This window comes from Notamacropus eugenii, chromosome 6, assembly GCF_028372415.1.
Source record: "Notamacropus eugenii isolate mMacEug1 chromosome 6, mMacEug1.pri_v2, whole genome shotgun sequence".
In the NCBI taxonomy this organism is placed as follows: Eukaryota; Metazoa; Chordata; class Mammalia; order Diprotodontia; family Macropodidae; genus Notamacropus; species Notamacropus eugenii.
Window position 1 is genome coordinate 299,098,109 of NC_092877.1, and position 16,715 is coordinate 299,114,823.

The 16,715-nt window shown below is 41.1% G+C and overlaps 1 protein-coding gene across 9 annotated transcripts in view; it reads right to left on the reverse strand.

Annotated features, from left to right (window-relative positions):
- Positions 1 to 1,742: 1,742 nt before the first annotated feature.
- Positions 1,743 to 16,715, reverse strand: part of ICA1L (islet cell autoantigen 1 like) — a 71,692-nt gene continuing 56,719 nt past the window's right edge. For 8 of the 9 annotated variants that reach the window (XM_072617319.1, XM_072617316.1, XM_072617314.1 and 5 more), the window contains exons 10-13: positions 12,205 to 12,279; positions 5,067 to 5,324; positions 3,668 to 3,766; positions 1,743 to 2,050 (exon numbers count right to left, since the gene is read on the reverse strand). In XM_072617319.1, coding sequence (XP_072473420.1) covers positions 1,932 to 2,050; positions 3,668 to 3,766; positions 5,067 to 5,324; positions 12,205 to 12,279 — 551 coding nt within the window. In that variant the 3' untranslated portion in view covers positions 1,743 to 1,931. The remainder of the gene's footprint in view (positions 2,051 to 3,667; positions 3,767 to 5,066; positions 5,325 to 12,204; positions 12,280 to 16,715) is intronic. The other variant, XM_072617313.1, reaches the window with a different exon arrangement.

Below are 16,715 nucleotides of genomic sequence, written 5' to 3' on the forward strand. Positions count from 1 at the left end.
ACATGTTTCATGGATGTATACGAAGTAAGAATACATCTAAGGAAACATGAAAAAAATGCAACTATATCTGATGTTTTATACCCTTCTTAAGGATAACATTCCTTAAAGTATGTCAAAGCAGCCATTTTAAGCGCCCTACAGTTCAGTGGAGTTTGAGAGCACCAAAAAATTAACAGTGGTTAACATCGGTGGTCCTGACATCCTTGCTTTGCTCCACTGGGATAGGAGTTGAGTACAAAGCCATAAAGGGGAAAATGCATACTTTGTCAGAACTAAAGCACACTTTTCTTTTGAAGAAACAGGAACAATTGAATGAACATCAACATGAATGTGAGTTCTTGGAAGAACTTTTTAATGAAAACCTCTGTTTTATTTCTACCTATATTTTTAATCCTCAAATAATCCTTTCCAGCACCTTACTGAATTTACTATATTCTCTGGAAATAACTATCTTTTCTTTTCCCCTGAGGTCTTCCTTGGCAGCTTTAACCCTTTAAACAGGATGAGTTATATGCTTTGGCTTACATGAAACCTTCAGTTTCCAAAAATGTTCTCCTGTAGCAGTAAGTTCCTTGACTCCTAAGTAAGTCATATTCTGATCTAGGCACACATGGAAGCAATAGTGAACATGTATGTGATGTTAGTAGGGGAGAACACTAGGTTGGGAATCAAAAATAGATCAAGAAAGGTAGAGGTTTAAAAAAACAACAACACAAACCTGGGACCAAAGAAGGGCACAAGAAAAAAAGGAACAAGCAGATCATGAAACATAGCAAAGAAACCCTATTCTTGTCCACTTCACACACTCATTCACTCTCCCCCACTACTAGACCAATACCACTGTGCCTTAACTAGTCAAAAGATTTTGCGTCAAAACCTGAGTCAATTGTAAAAAAAATTGTTACAAGGACTATAGATCTAAAATTCCCACAAGCAAAATTAAGCCATTTCCCTAATACTAATTGTGTTCTGCATTTCTGCTGTTAGGACTTTTAAGTAAGCCAGTGGAAAAGATATGGGAACAGTACATGCAAAAATCTGAAAGGAGTCTGCTATTTTCAAACAAGACTAACTCAAATTCAGTAAGCACTTAAAAGACACTCTCATTGATTGCTTAGGCATTATTTTTATAAGCATTTCTTTTTTTCCTTCTGGAATGTAAACACTGCATGGCTATATTTTAAGTCTGTGAGATGGGGAAGAGTTTTCCAAATACTTAGCTGGGATAGATAGGTCAACCTACTTTAACCATATTCTTAGTTGAGTAGAATAAAGGTTCCCCTGCTTTTCAAAGAATAAAAAATTAAGCAACAGGAAAACTTGACCCTGGAGAGGAAAATAGCCACTACTTTTCTACTGAATCCTTTCAGACCAAGTCTTTAATCTAGCTTTAAACTAACAAAGTTCATACGGTTCCAGTAATACTTTACCACGGAACTCAATGCCCCTGCTCCTCAAAACTACTTTTTTTAAAGACTCCCAGATAAATCTGCCTGTTCTAGTGCTCTTAATCCACCCACACAACTCCACCAGACAAGGGCCAGGCTCATGAAAAGATCAAAACCACCACGCGGCCCTAAAAAGGTTGTTTCCACGGAAATAAACATATACCCTCACTGAGAATGACTTTACCTTCTCTCTGGGAATTTTAGTACTCAAATGTCTATCTTTGACTCAAAATGGTTTGTTGTACTTGCCACCTCTGATTGGGAAACATTACAAGGTATTAAAGATGTTCCAACTTAGCACTTTCAACATGACTCTTTACTATATAGCTGAACATCAAGTATTTGACTCTTACACACCATGCTTGTATCTGAATTACAATCTGAGCTCCTTCCCACAAAGGCAATATGTACAAAATTTGATACCTCAAGGCCACTGACATGACATTATAATTATCTACTTAATTGTCTATTTAGTAATTCTAGTCAAGCATTAAGGAGTTCATCATCTGAGTGTCCAATGGCATCTGGATTTGAAAGGGGATCCAGGTCTGCAAAGAGGTTAAACCAGGCTGACATATCTTGATTATTTCCACCTTCTGGAGCTGTAAGAAAAAAAACAAAGAAAAGTGACATGAAAGACATGCTAGTTTACTATCTTATTATAATCCTATTTCGATAGTACTTTAACAAAAATACTAATTAAATGCTTCCTTTAATTTAAAGAAAGTATAGATATGATAAATTATCAATTTTATCAGTTGTGTAAATTTCTGCTCTTTTTTTCTGATTTTAAAACAATATCATGTAGGTGGCACTTCTCACAGTGGAATATAATTGTTGATTTTAGTCCAAAAACCATTCCTAAATATTTGTCAATGTACTAAGGCACGGGCCTGGCAGAGATACAGTACAGCTTTCTGTCTAAGCGGGACAGGTGGGAGGGAAAGAGCTTGGAGAGTGAGGGTAAGGGAGGTAAGGAAAGAGGAGGAATTTTGTAGGATGCAGCCCTCCTGGGATTCTATATTCCCCACTCCCACACACAGAAAATTGGGATGAAGGGAGGGACATCTGCTGCACTTCAAGGCTCTTTCATTTGTGCCAAGAGGACCAGGGGTTAGAGGCCAAATCCAGAGTGGACAGCAGTGGGGGAAGGACAGGGAGTCAAGGTGGAAACAGAAAACAGCCTGAGTACAAAGCTTAAAAAGCAGCTAAAGACACTTTATATTTCACTCAAGACCTCTGGGTTATACTTAAATAACCACTGGCTACCCTAAGAAATTGCAAAAGTGGGTATAAAAATAAGTGAAATGAGACAACAGTACAAAGTCCCTGTTGGGAGACAGGAACTACTTAGGTTGGTTAGTGCTTGCATGATACTACATTGGAAAGGCTCTCAGGAAAGAGTCAAGAATACCTATATCTAAATTACAGACAATAGTATATTTATAAATAGATTTTTAACAGAAAACCAGAAGACAGTTTAAGATAGACGAAAAGCAAGACATAGAATGTGTCCTTGGAGGGCTTTGTTACATCTTTGAACATTTAGTTACAACTCAGTGCCAACTCCAATCCTACTTGAAACTCTAACACAGTCTTGTTTTTCCCTTCATGTTAGTCCATACTCTTTTATTTGACCAACTTTTCTTACTTTGACTGGAAGGTTGGCAGGGATTAATTTGGACCATAAACATGGCTGTACCTCAAGAGACAAATATGCCTTATCTACGTCATTCTTAGTGCAGCAATCACTTTTGCTACCAATGCCACTATAATACTAGTGCCAGACATAAACTTCTTTGTCAAGGCAGCTGCGGTCCCCTGTAGAGGTTAGAAAATCACTATCCTGATATTTTCAGAGCCCTAAGATCTGGAAACATGAAAAACATTTTGAGGTTTTACTTAATTTAATTATGTACTCAAAACTGAACAGCTGTTCTGTTTATGGGCAAAATGCTGGGCATTGGTTGCCAACCTGCAACCTGAGTAGTGATCGTCAGTGGCTGAGGTACAAGACAGTAGGTTAGAGTGAGAAGCTCATCTACTCAGTTGAAATAGTCACTATGATGATAAATGGTACAGATATTTTTTCCCCCAACAGTCTCCTTTTTATTCAGCAAAGTATTCTATTATGTGGAACACACTAGGCCACCAGGACTCTTGAAAAATATTTATCCGAGTTCCATTATTTCTTTTTGTGAGAGTAGAAGACGACTTACATATTGATGATTTCTTTGGTTGACTCTGTGAAGACACAGGCTGGTTATCCAAATCTGTATATGAAAGAGAAAATACTGATTCCCCCTGAGAGGTCCAGCCTTAAAGAAAAATTAATGAATTGTTAGACACACACACACACAAATAACATCACAAAAAAAGGAAACAAAAGATTTGAGATCCTCTAAGATTTTTTTTTTCCCCAACAGTAAAATATTTCTGTTGGGCAGCTAAGGGGCACAGTAGAGAGAGAGCTGGGCCTACAGTCAGGAAGACTCTTCTTCCCAAGTTCAAATCCACCTTCAGACATTTACTAGCTCTGGGCCCCTGGGCCAGTCACTTAACCCTGTTTGCCTCAGTTTCCTCATCTGTAAAATGAGCTGGAGAAGGAAATGGAAAACCACTCCAGTATCTTTGCCAAGAAAACCCCAGATGGGGTCACAGAGAGTCAGACATGACAAACAACTGAACAACAAAATATTTCCATAGAACACAATGCACAAACTTGTATTTAATGCAGCAGTATATAAGTTCTCCTCTAGCTCTGCCACAGCTTGATTTACTTGACCTGTGTGTACCTTGGTTTTTCACATCTACAAAAAGGCAGAAATAGTCAATTCTATAACTCATTTGTGCCTTAGGAAGCGACTCTAACTGGTGATAACCTTTCTAAATTCAGGATAATGCTACAGCACCAAGAGGTGAATCACTCTTTCCAGGGGGGTGGCATTCCAGGAAAGAGCCCTGGTCTTGACCAGAGATGAACAGGGTTGGAATCCTGGCTCTGTACTTACAATAGGTGGTCTTGGGAAAGGCAATTTACCTTTTCTGGATTTGAGGTTTGTCATCTGTAAAAAGGGCCTAACTAACACTTGAATCTCTAAACCCTGTATTGTCTGAAGTTGCCAAAATTTTAGAGTTTCTGTTTTATTATTGTGACCATTTATGAACTGATAGCTTCAAAAACTTCATATTAAAATTAATCTACAAATGTCTGGATGCCTGCACATACACCTACATTCTCTAAAAGTGCCAAGTTTTTCCGGGCAGCTCCCATGGCAGAGTTACAGGTTACCATTGAGATCATTTGTAAGTTAGGGGCCACCGATACAAGGATAATGATGAAGGTAAACTAACTGAAGCTGAGTGTTGGGGTTTTTTGTGGAGATGACCAGGAAGAAATGGGGGAAAGCAAATGATTTCAGGGGTGAACATTGTATACACAAACTGGTTGGCAGATACAGGAATGTAAGTTTTGCAGTGTCAGTTCTTATAAACCTGAGAGGTCTTCATATTGACTCACATCACAGTTTTGCTTGTAGAAACAAAAAATATACATATATCAAAATATATGCAAAAAATACAAATATACATGTAACAAAATATATCTGAAACTCTTACTACTGAAATTTCCAGCAGCATGGAGACCCAGGTCAAACAGTTGTGATGGGAGGAATCCCGATGACTTAGCAAGAGACTCTGCTCCTGAAGCAGAATTCTGGGCAGGGAGAGCAGTGCTGGGACTCCCACAGACATTTCGGCATTCTTGGTTAAATTCTTGAGGACTTGAGGAGCTGGGACTCAGTAAGTTGTTCAAAAATGAGAATTCCTTCTCAAAATCCTCTCCTTCCAGAGACTCTACAAGAAGATCCTTTGCAACTATTTTAGGAAAAATTTAAAAGCAAAAGAAAAAAATAAAATCTAGAGCAGGAAAAAAGCAAGAGAGGAATGGCTAGCTAAGCGTCATCAGTGTCACACTAGGACTCTGTTGCTAGACCTGCCACAGAGGTGTGTGTTAAAAATCACAACTACACATGTTATTGTTAAATATTAGTTATGATACAAGAATACTTTAAACTGACTCACCCAATTTGTTGAATCTATAAGAAACTAATTGCAGATAGGTAAATACCAAAGTTCTTGACAGAGGATTGGCCCAATTAGCTGCCTTCACTCCTACCAGGTGATGTACTCAGGGTTACATGAACACTACAGGAATGTGTTTTACTTGACTTCATATTTGGTACAAAGGATTTTTTGAAAACTATTTTTCAGTGGGTGGGGGGAAGGTGAGGGGGAAGGAGGTAGATTTTCATCAGTTAAAAAAATAAAATTAAGTTTAAAAAGGTTGCATGTAGCTAAGAATAAAAGTTAATTGGGAGAAAAAAATCTTTGCAGCAAGTTTCTATGATAAAAGTTTCATTTTCAAAATATATAATGATTCAGATTTATAAAAATAAGAGCCATTCCCCAACTGCCAAATGGTTAAAGGATATGAACAGGCAGTTTTCTAAAAAGGAAATCCAAGTTATCAACAGCCATAAGAAAAAATGTTGCAAATCACAAATAAATAGAAAAATCAAACCAGATTGGCAAAGTTGATTAAAAAGAAGAAAAATGACAAAAACTGGAATGTCTGCGGGAAAACAGGCACATCAATGCACTGCTGGTTGCCCTATGAACTGGATCAGCCATTCCATAAAGCAAGTGGAACTATGCCCCAAAAGTTACTAAGTTGTATCTGTCTTTTGTTACAGTAATGCCCTACTAGGGATCAAATACCCAAAAGGATCAAATAGGAAGAAGACCTATATCCTAAAATATTTATAGTACCTCAGTTTGTGGTGGCAAAGAACCGGAATTTGAAGAGGTGTCCATCAATACAGAAATGGCTAAACAAATTATATGATATGAATGTAATTGAACATCTTTGGGCCACAGGAGAACAGATGGGTTCAGAAAACCTGGGAGGACTGACATCCACTGACAAAGAGTGAAGCAAGCAGAACCAGCTGAACAATTGACACAATAATAATATTATAAAGACAACACTTTGAACTCTGAACAATGACCATCAACGCCACCAGAAAGCCAATGAAGAATGTGATCCACCTCCTGAGAGTGAGGAAGAAAAGACACCGAATGATAGAAAACATTGCTTACCCTGTTTGATCTCCTACTAAGATGTCTCCCATCTCTTGTACCACTAAGTGCCTTGTGCTAGTATCAATCTTTTGGAAATTCCTGTTGATTCCACCATGGTAACATCTCACACATACATCCCCCCTTCTCTCCCAATACTGCCACCTTCTAGGTTCAGACTCTAATTACCTTACACCTGCAGTGTTGAAAAAGTCTGCTGTTTGGTCTCACTGTCTTGAGTCAATGTGGGAATTTGCTTTGCCTTCATATGGCTCAGAAGGGTTGTTTTTTTTTTTTCAACGAGGGGAACACAGGAAAGAAAATAAATGCTTATACATCATAGTACATCTTTGAGAGCACAGTTTAGCGTATTGAGGACAGAAACCAGATGGCTAGGGGCTAAGTTGAGGAAGTGAAAGTTATGAGTGTAAACTACCCTTTTAAAAGCTTCAACAGTAAAAGGGGATAGAATAATAGAGAAGATGGGGTCTGATTTTTTGTGTGTGTTTGGCAGGCTGAAATATGTTTATAAGAAGAGGGGAAGTGGTCAGTAGAGAACCCTGCATGCTCAAGCCTGACACCAATCTTGCCTTGCCAAACTCCCAACTTTACATTAGCCCGCTATTCCCCACCTTTGTTCGTACTCAAGCTACTGAGGAGAGCTGGAGGAAACCACAAAACCATGTGGGCTGGGACTACTACAGACTTGTTACCAGATCTCAAGTGGGCCCTCCCTGCAGCAAAGCAAACTTTTTACATCCCCCTAATTGATTGACCTTGCCCCTTCTTGGCAGTGATTTCAAACCTTTTCACTATTCAACTCTTCCCTAGTGTTTTCTCTACCCACCCTCTCAGCAGACGAACTCACCTCTTCCTTCACTGAAGAGAGGTTCCCTCTTCTCTCCTCCTTATCTCATGTTATTCAGATGTCTTACCCCACTATCTCCTCATTCACCCTTACCTAACATGTACAAGTAGCCTTCTTCATGCCAAGCAAACCCCTCTACATGCACCCTTCATCCCATCTTTTTTTTTTTAAAAAAAGAAAATAATCTGCTTCATTCTACATTCTGATTCCCTAGTTCTGGGATGTGAATGGCATTTTGCATCATGAGTCCTTTGGAAATGTTTTAGGTCCTTGCCTTGCTATGAAGGGTTAAGTCTGTCAAAAACAGTCCTCGCACACTGTGGCTGTTATTGTGTACAGTGTTCTCTGGTACTGCTCACTTCACTCAGCATCAGTTCATATAAGTCTTTCCAGGTTTTTCTGAAGTCTGCCTGTTCATCATTTCCTATAGTTTGATAATATTCCATTACATTCATATACTACAGCTTTTTCTGCTGTTCCCCAACTGACAGACATTCCTTCAATTTCCAGCTCTTGGTCACCACAAAAAGAACTGCTATAAATATTGTTGTAAACCTGGGTCTTTTTCCCATTTGTATGATCTCTTTGGGATACTGCCCTAGAAGCCATATTGCTGGGTCAAAGGGTATGCACATTTTTGTAGCCCTTTGGACATATAGTTCTACAGTGCTCTCCAGGATGGTTTCCCATCTTTTGCAGCAAACTGTATTCACTACCATCCCCATTCTTACCACTCTTGGATCTCATTCTTTTTGCTGGCTGCTTCCCTGTTCCCTTCAGAATCTGCCCATATCTCCCCCAACCTTAAAAAACCCTCATCTGATCCAATCATCATCCCTGCTAGATATCCTATATCTTTCCTCCTCTTTGTGGCTAAATTCTTGTCAAAAGTGTTTCCAATTCCTTTTCTCTCACTTGATTCTAAATCCTCCAGTCTGGCTTTTGACCTCATCATTCAACTGAAACTGCTCTTTCTGAAGTTAGCAAAGATCCCTTAATTGCCAAATGTAATGGCCTTGTCTCAGCACTCATCCTTCTTAACCTCTCTACAGCATTTGACACTGAGCACTCTCTTCTCCTGATACTATTTTCTCCCTAGGTTTTCCTCCTGGTTCTCTCTTCATTCCCCTCCTGACACTGTTCCTGACTTTCTGGACTTAAAAACCAGCCTTTGCTGCTATCTCATCCTGTAACTTCCTTCAAAGCCGTGGGCTTCCTCACCCAGGGACATCCAAGCTTCCCTGCAATCTTCTCACCCCTAAGGCCTGCCGCCTCCTCTCATTGGTGAGTTCCTGCTGGGGCCTCGGTTGGTCCCTCTTCACTGCCCGCTTAGCTCTGTTCCTAACATTCCAGATTCCAAAACCGTATCCCAACACCAGTTCATCTCTGCCCACCCCCTCCCAGCTCCCTTTTTGTGCACTGTCTTTCTCAATGAGAACGCCATCTCCCTGAGGGCAGAAACTTTCTTTTTGCTTCTATTTCTATCACCAGTGCTTAGCACTGGGTCTGGCACACAGTAAGTGCTTCCTAAGTACCCTCAGGGAGGAAGAAACCTGTGGGATTGTTCCGTGGTCCCTTTGGACAATTACTCAGCAAGGTCACATCCAGGAAACATGAGGATGCTTCATGGCTCTTTCTTAGGTCCCTTTTTTTCCTCTGTATCAGAGGTGGGGAATCTGTAGTCTCAAGGCTACATGACCCTGTAGGTCCTCAAGTGCAGCCCTTTGACTGAATCCAAACTTCACAAAACAAATCCCCTTAATAAAAGTATTTGTTCTATCAAACTTGAACTCAGTCAAAAGGCTGGACTCAAGGACCTAGACGGCCATGTGTGTCCTCCAGTGCACAGGTTCCTCACCCCTGCTTTATATCATTTCATGTGGTTATATAATCAGCTTTCATGGTTTCAAATGTCAACTGAATGCAGATAATTCCAAAATCTATATCTCTAACCTCTTCCCTGAGCTGCAATCTGCGAGGAGGAGAGACCACATTTTTGCCTTTCTTTCTATCCCCAGGGCTTATCATATTACTGACACACAGCAAATATTTCATTCTTTGACTGGCTGATACTAAGGACCATGTGACCAGAAAGAAGGGGATGGATTCAAGAGATGTTATAAAGGTAAAATCTACAAGACCCACAACTGATTGAATATGGGAGCGAGAAAGAGGGAAACTGAGTCAAGGAGGACTTCCAGGTTACAGATCTGAGTGACTGTGGGTTTGGCGATACTGTCCAAAAGTAGCTGGGAAATCTGAAGGAGAAGCAAGGATGGAAGAAAGATCATGGTTTCACACATGGTAAATTCTATTTTGGACATATCTAATCTGAAGTGCTGAGGAAACAATCCCTATTACCAACTGCTTCTTGAACATCACCCAGGTGCTGTGTACCTCTAAAATGTACAAAACTGAGTGTTACCTTCCCTCAAAGCATCCTCTTCCTCTGGACTTCCCCTACTTTTGTCAGTGTACTTATTCTGCAACGTGTGTGTGTGTGTGTGTGTGTGTGTGTGTGTGTGTGTGTGTGTGTGTGTGTGTGTGTGTGTTGTCTCCCCTCCTGTGATCTAAGTTCCTCGAGAGAAGGGACTGTTTCATTTTTAAGGGTTTTTTTTGTCTTTAGATCCCCAATACTAGATTCAGCCCTACTGCCTACTGCATAGCTCTAGTTCATTTACACAAGCTTCTTGACTGACTAACTGATGAAATAAGGTGATGATATTCTACTCTGATCAGAACACTTCTGGAGTACTGTGTTCAGTTCTGATTACCTCAGTGCTAGGGCTGCAGGAGAAGGAGGAATGGCCAACACTGGAAAAGTCTGGCAAGTGGTAGATGTTTTGGGGAGAAAACAAGTTTTTGTGAATGAGGGAAGAGTAAAGGAATAAGCAAGGAAGAGGTATAGGATAAAGGGAAGTTGGTTAATAACAGACAGATTTCAGAGGGCACAGTGGAAAAGGGAAAAGGAAAGGAATTGGGGAGGTCTAGAGCTGAGCTGCCGCATAGGAATAGGAATGTGGGAGAGGCAGCAGGAGAAAGGGATGGTCACCAAAGAAGAAAGAGATATTGGTTCTAAACCACAAGGTTAAGAGAAGCAGGATTTGTAGGAGATTGCTAGCCACGGGGAGTGACATATAGGGAAAGGTTTGTGAACTAGATGTCATCCTTCTATCCTTTGTCTCCTTCATCCCACCTCCATGTCTATATACATCAATTATCTTCTCCCATGCCTCATCTTTTTTTTTGGAACATAACATGAACTTTAAAAACATTTGTTTGATTGACCAGATCAATGGATCAATTCTCTATATCTCTATAGTTTAATGCTCATTGTTCAAAATAACAAGGAGGCATACCCCCAATTAAAGATCCAATTATCCTCTCTATACTTTCACTTGGCTCAGAAGACCTGGGTTCTGAGAGACATGATTATTTCTCTCATATTAATAATCAATTATTACATTAGGATTGAGGTTTTCCCTTCTATTTCCTCATTCAGAAACCTGTAAGTTGTTCAGTCTCTGAAGGACATTGTTGATGATGAGATTGCCCAAATTCCTCGGGTAATGTAAATCATGTTAATGAGAGTTAAAGATCTTTCCCACCCATTAAGGGGCCTACCCATTAAGGGAAGCCTGATTAGGGGAGATTTGTTTTGTAGGAAGGTCCACGCCTTTTGTTAATTTCTGATGAGGCACTGGTTCTCAAGGGTTGTGATGCCCTCTGGCTCTGAAAAATGTACGAAGACTCTGAGGTGAGGTTTTGTTTTGGGTCTTACTCACTGGAAGTGTTTTTTTGGCCAGAGGGGACTCTGGGCAGCCACTAAGGAGCCCTCCACCTTTGAGAACCCTGACGCTGGTGCTTCTCTCTCTGTTAACTACCTACGTATGTATGTCGTGGTCAGACAGCTGGAAGACCTTTCCGTTGATCTTTATCCCTCTATTTGTATCTTCTCTGAAGTCTGCTGACTTTTCCTCCTGAACTAAGTGAATGATATATGTGCTTGATTAAAGTTATTGTTGACCCCTCAAAAGTTGCTTTCCTTTTTTGAAAAGCATATCTAAGAACCTGTACAGCAGGCCCTCCTGGGTATGGTGGGGTCCTTGTTGTTACACACGCTTTTCAAATCTTGGGTGGGAGACCCCACCTAACTAGAGAATCTTACAAAGAATTTAAAGTGAATTCTGGCCCACTGTGTTCCTCTCAGGCAGGCTGGAGTGGGGAGGTAGATCCTTTGTCTAGATTGCCTGAGACTTTGTCCATGAGTGACATAATCAAAGTCCTAACTCTCAACTCCTCATTAGAATAAGTCCACCTCTCATTATAATATTCATTCTTCTCATTAATTGTTAACCAATTAAAGTTAAATTTCCACCTGTTGGTAATATTCACTCTTCCAAGGCATATAAATGTCAAGAAGTCACCATGATCTATCTTTGGCATTTGAGAGTGTCACTGACTTCTTTTATTAATTATCTGCTAGCATAATTAATAAAGTGATTAATTTACCAGAAACAATATCTCTCTAACTTTTTATATATCACAGTTCCAATTCCAACCTCCAATTCTACTACCTATGTTACTTTGGGCAAGTCACTTGACTTCCGTTTCCTTATCTGTATAATGAAAGGACTGGACTAGATAGTTACTGGGGGCTCTTTCAGCTTTAGATATGATCCTACAATTCTATAAATATGAGAAATTAAACATCTCAGGGTTCCAAGTTGAGGGCCTTTAATTTCTTACCATTTTCAGGTTCAGAAAACTGAGGTGCTTCAAACTCGCTCATTTGAAAATGGTTTTCTTTGTGACTTTCCGTTGCTGAAAGAAAATAAACACTATGTGATTTCAGGTTAAAAAAAAAAGACATAAAGTCAAAACAGGTACATGTCTACAAGTCCTAAAAGAACCAATTCAGCAGTGGGAGTTCCTTCAGTCCCATCCCATGTTATCTCTGGGTGGCCCGGAAAGGGCCTTGGATTCCTGAAAAAAGGTTATGCCAAGGTGGAAAGGTTTCACATGTGGGGCTGGGAACGGACTGTGTGTCTGTGAACTGAAAATGAACCTAGCTAAGTTCCAGGTGGTGACTATTTTAACTACAGCAACTCAGGAAGTCTACTAAGCTAGAGAAGAGCTAGGACCTGTAATGGGGAATGATACCTGCACCAGGGAAACTGTGAATTCTAGAAGTGTCTGTGATGTTCTCATAGATTCAGAGTTGGAAAAGGGTCTTAGCCCAAACCCTCATTCTACAAACGGGAAAAACTGGGACTGAGAGAAGTTAAATAACCTGACCAAAATTATAGAGTTATTAAGGGGTAGAACCAGGCCTTGAGCCAGTGGTCACTGAATTACAGCTGCTGAGCTGGAAAGGGCTTCAAACGTCATCTGACCTAACCCTCTTCTTTTACGGATAAGGAAACTGAGGTCCAGAAAAGCTGCATTGACTCACCAAAGGTTGCACAACTATCAAACGGCAGGATTAGAATTTGAGCCTAAGGTCACAGGCATAGGGCTGAGAAGGGACCTCAGAGAGCCTATCTAGTTCAACCTCTCATTTTAAAGATGAGGAAACTGAGGCTTGACCACTGTCACGCAGGAAGTAACCATCAGATGAGGACCCATATTCTCTAACACTAATGCCAGCGTTCATTCCACCGTTGGTGTGTTTATAAGGCATCTAAAATGGATGTGTGCTTTTTGGCCCTTCTGTAACAAAAACAAGGACCATGCTTAACAATCTGTAATGTTACTTATGTTAATGAGAATTAAAGATCTTCCCCACCCATTAATGGGCCTGCCCATTAAGGGAAGCTTGATTAGGGGAGATTTGTTTTATAGGAAAGCCCACACCTTTTGTTAATTTCTAATGAAGCACTGGTTCTCAAGGGTTGTGATGCCCGCTGGCTCTGAAAAGTGTGTGTGTGTGTGTGTGTGTGTGTGTGTGTGTGTGTGTGTATCACACACACAGAGGTGAGGGTTTGTTTTGGAGCTTCCTCACTGGAAGTGTTTACTTGGCCACATGAGACTCTGGGCAGCCTCTAAGGAGCTTCCTGGTATTGCCTATGGTCAGACAGCTGGAAGCACTGTCTGTTGGTCTTTATTTCTCTGTATTTTCTCTGAAGTTCAAGGTGCTGACTTTTTCCCTTGAACTAAGTGAATGATATATGTGCTTGATTAAAGTCATTGTTGACCCCTCAAAAGCTGTTTTCCTTTTAGAAAAGCAGATCTAAGAACCTGCCCAGCTGGCCCTCCTTTGAATGCCAGAGTCCTTGCTGTTTCACAACCATACAGTCAACACCCCAGGGACTAAATGAACTATTATTATGAGGATCCCTGAAAGAATACTGTGAAGGGATTTAAAAAATATCCATGTTAAACTCAATCTCCTTGGATAGAAGAAAAAAACTGACAAGTAATGGGAAAATCAAAAAGAATTTGCAACAATTCTCACAGTCTGTAGTCATGTGCAAAACACTCTCAAAAGCATTATCACAGGTTAACTGAAGAGAACGGTTCACTTGTGGAAATCAGAAACTTCTTAAGTGAATAATATATCTGAAGAGTAAACATGAAAACAGGTGTTGCTTATGCTATTTCTCAAGCTCCTTAAGATGAGTTAATTGTTGAAGGAAATGATACTAAACTTATCACAAACTCAGCTGCAGGCCATGACAGTAAAAAAACAACATCAGAAGAATTTTGGATGGCTCCTGTGTGTGTAAGAAAGGCACAATGCATGAGGCTGATGAATTAATCTGAAAATTGATACAGATGCCAAAGTGACTTGTCACTCAGATGTTATGCCATTTGACCATCTGGGGACTTTCTCCTTTTGAAAAATTTGTCACCACCCTGAGAAATGAAGACATTTTTTTTCAAGTGTTTTGAAAGAAGCCAGTGGTACAAAGATGTTAGACAGATGACCCTGGGTTCTAGAAGTTGAAGCCCAGATTGTGGGAGGTGTTTCTACCAAGCTATTAAAGCTTTGAATATGAGATCTTTAATTAACTTCAGAAAATCTTCCTGCTAGAAGTTTTAGAATCTATTTCTGTAAAAGTAATAAAAGATCGCTTTTAAGAATGTGATGTGCCATCATCAATCATTTTTTAAAGTAATTTGAAATTATGCTAAGAAAATAAAATGTCCACAACCTTGGATCCAAATGTAGAAGAAAACAAGCATGTTTTACTGTGGTCTACTATGTGCCAATACTGTGCTAAAGACTTTGCAAATATTACCTCATTTGAGATTTCACAACACCTCTGGAACATCGGTGCTATTATTATCCCCATTTTACAGTTGAGAAAACTTTGGGAGACAGGTAAAGTGACTTGCCCAAGGTTACACAGCTGAATGTAGATTACATGATGCCAACATTTGGCAACTAAGACATCACTGAAAAAAAGATGATTGATTTGATAAACTTTTTAAGTAAAAAATAAGTCTGGGAACCCACAAACCACAGAACGGCAGAGGGGACTAACCCAGGGCGAATTCTGCACCCAGAGACCACGGAATATTGGAGCGAGGGAGATTTCTGTTCCAGAGAGACCTGCAAACCTCTCGCGGGGGGACCTTCGCGCCGGAGACTGGGCGCCGGGGCGGGAAGAGGAGAGCAGCCCTGCCGCAGCAGCGACACGGTGGGAAAGAGATCCGAGAGGGCTGCGGGACGGAGCGGCCACGCGGGTCCCCCCACCCACAGAGGGACCTGCAAACCTCTCGCAAAAGGTCCGTCGCGCTGCAGACACGGTGCCCAGCCCGGACCTGCGGCAGCGATGGCGGCCACGGCTCCGAGAGACAAAGTTCTGAGAGGGATCCGGAGGCGGGATCTTCAGCAGCTGCACGGGCCCCCCACCAACAGGTGACTGACGGGGGTAGATGAGAGAGTCTCTTTGGCGGGTTGAGAGGGGAGTGAGGTGCCCCCATAGCTCAGGCCCCCCAGGGAGGTGGGGGCTGAGAGGCGGCTGCCGACAGGGGCTCCCCAAACGGACGGGAGCCTGGATCCATTGTGGAAGGTCTGTGCATAAACCTCCTGAGGGAATTGAGCCAGAGAGGCGGCCCTGCCCCTGACCTCAGCACCTGAACTTAATTCTCACACTGAATAGCAGCCCTGCCCCCGCCAAAAATCCTAAGGCAGGAAGCAGCATTTGAATCTCAGTCCCCAAACGCTGGCTGGGAGGACCAGGAGGCAAGGTGGGTGTGAGGAGAACATTCAGAGGTCAGGCCACTAGGTAGAGAAAATGCCAAGGAAAGGGAAAAGAAATAAAACTATTGAAGGGTACTTTATCGGAGAAAAAACACTTCCTCCCTTCCTTTCTGATGGGGAGGAACAAGGCTTGCCATCAGGCAAAGACACAGAAATCGAGGATCCTGTGTCCCAGCCCACCCAATGGGCTCGGGCCATGGAAAAGCTCAAGAGGAATTTTGAAAATCAAGTTAGAGAGATGGAGGAAAGACTGGGAAGGGAAATGAGAGGGATAAGGGAAAAGCATGAAAAACAGATCAGCTCCCTGCTAAAGGAGAACCAAAAAAATCTTGAAGAAATTGGCACCTTGAGAACTAGCCTAACTCAGCTGGCAAGGGAGGTGCAAGGGGCCAGTGAGGAGAAGAATGCTTTCAAAAGCAGAATTAACCAAATGGACAAGGAGATTCAAAAGCTTACTGAAGAAAATAGATCTCTCAAATCTGGAATGGTACAGATGGAAGCTTTGGACTTTTTGAGAAAGACAGATATCTCAGAACATACTGCGCAGATTCGAAAAATGGAAGATAATGTGAAATATCTTATTGGAAAAACAACTGACCTGGAAAATAGAATCAGGAGAGACAATGTAAAAATTCTGGGACTACCTGAAAACCATGATCAAAAGAAGAGCCTAGACATCATCTTCCATGAAATTATCAAGGAAAACTGCCCTGAGATTCTAGAACCAGAAGGCAAAATAAATATTCAAGGAATCCGCAGAACACCGCATGAAAGAGATCCAAAAAGAGAAACTCCTAGGAGCATTGTGGCCAAATTCCAGAATTCCCAGGTGAAGGAGAAAATATTGCAAGCAGCTAGAAAGAAACAATTCAAGTATTGTGGAAATACAATCAGGATAGTACAAGATCTGGCACCTTCTACATTGAGGGATAGAAGGGAATGGAATAGGATATTCCAGAAGTCAAAGGAACTAGGACTCAAGCCAAGAATCACCTACCCAGCAAAACTGAGTATAATACTTCAGGAGAAAAAAATGGTCTTTCAATGA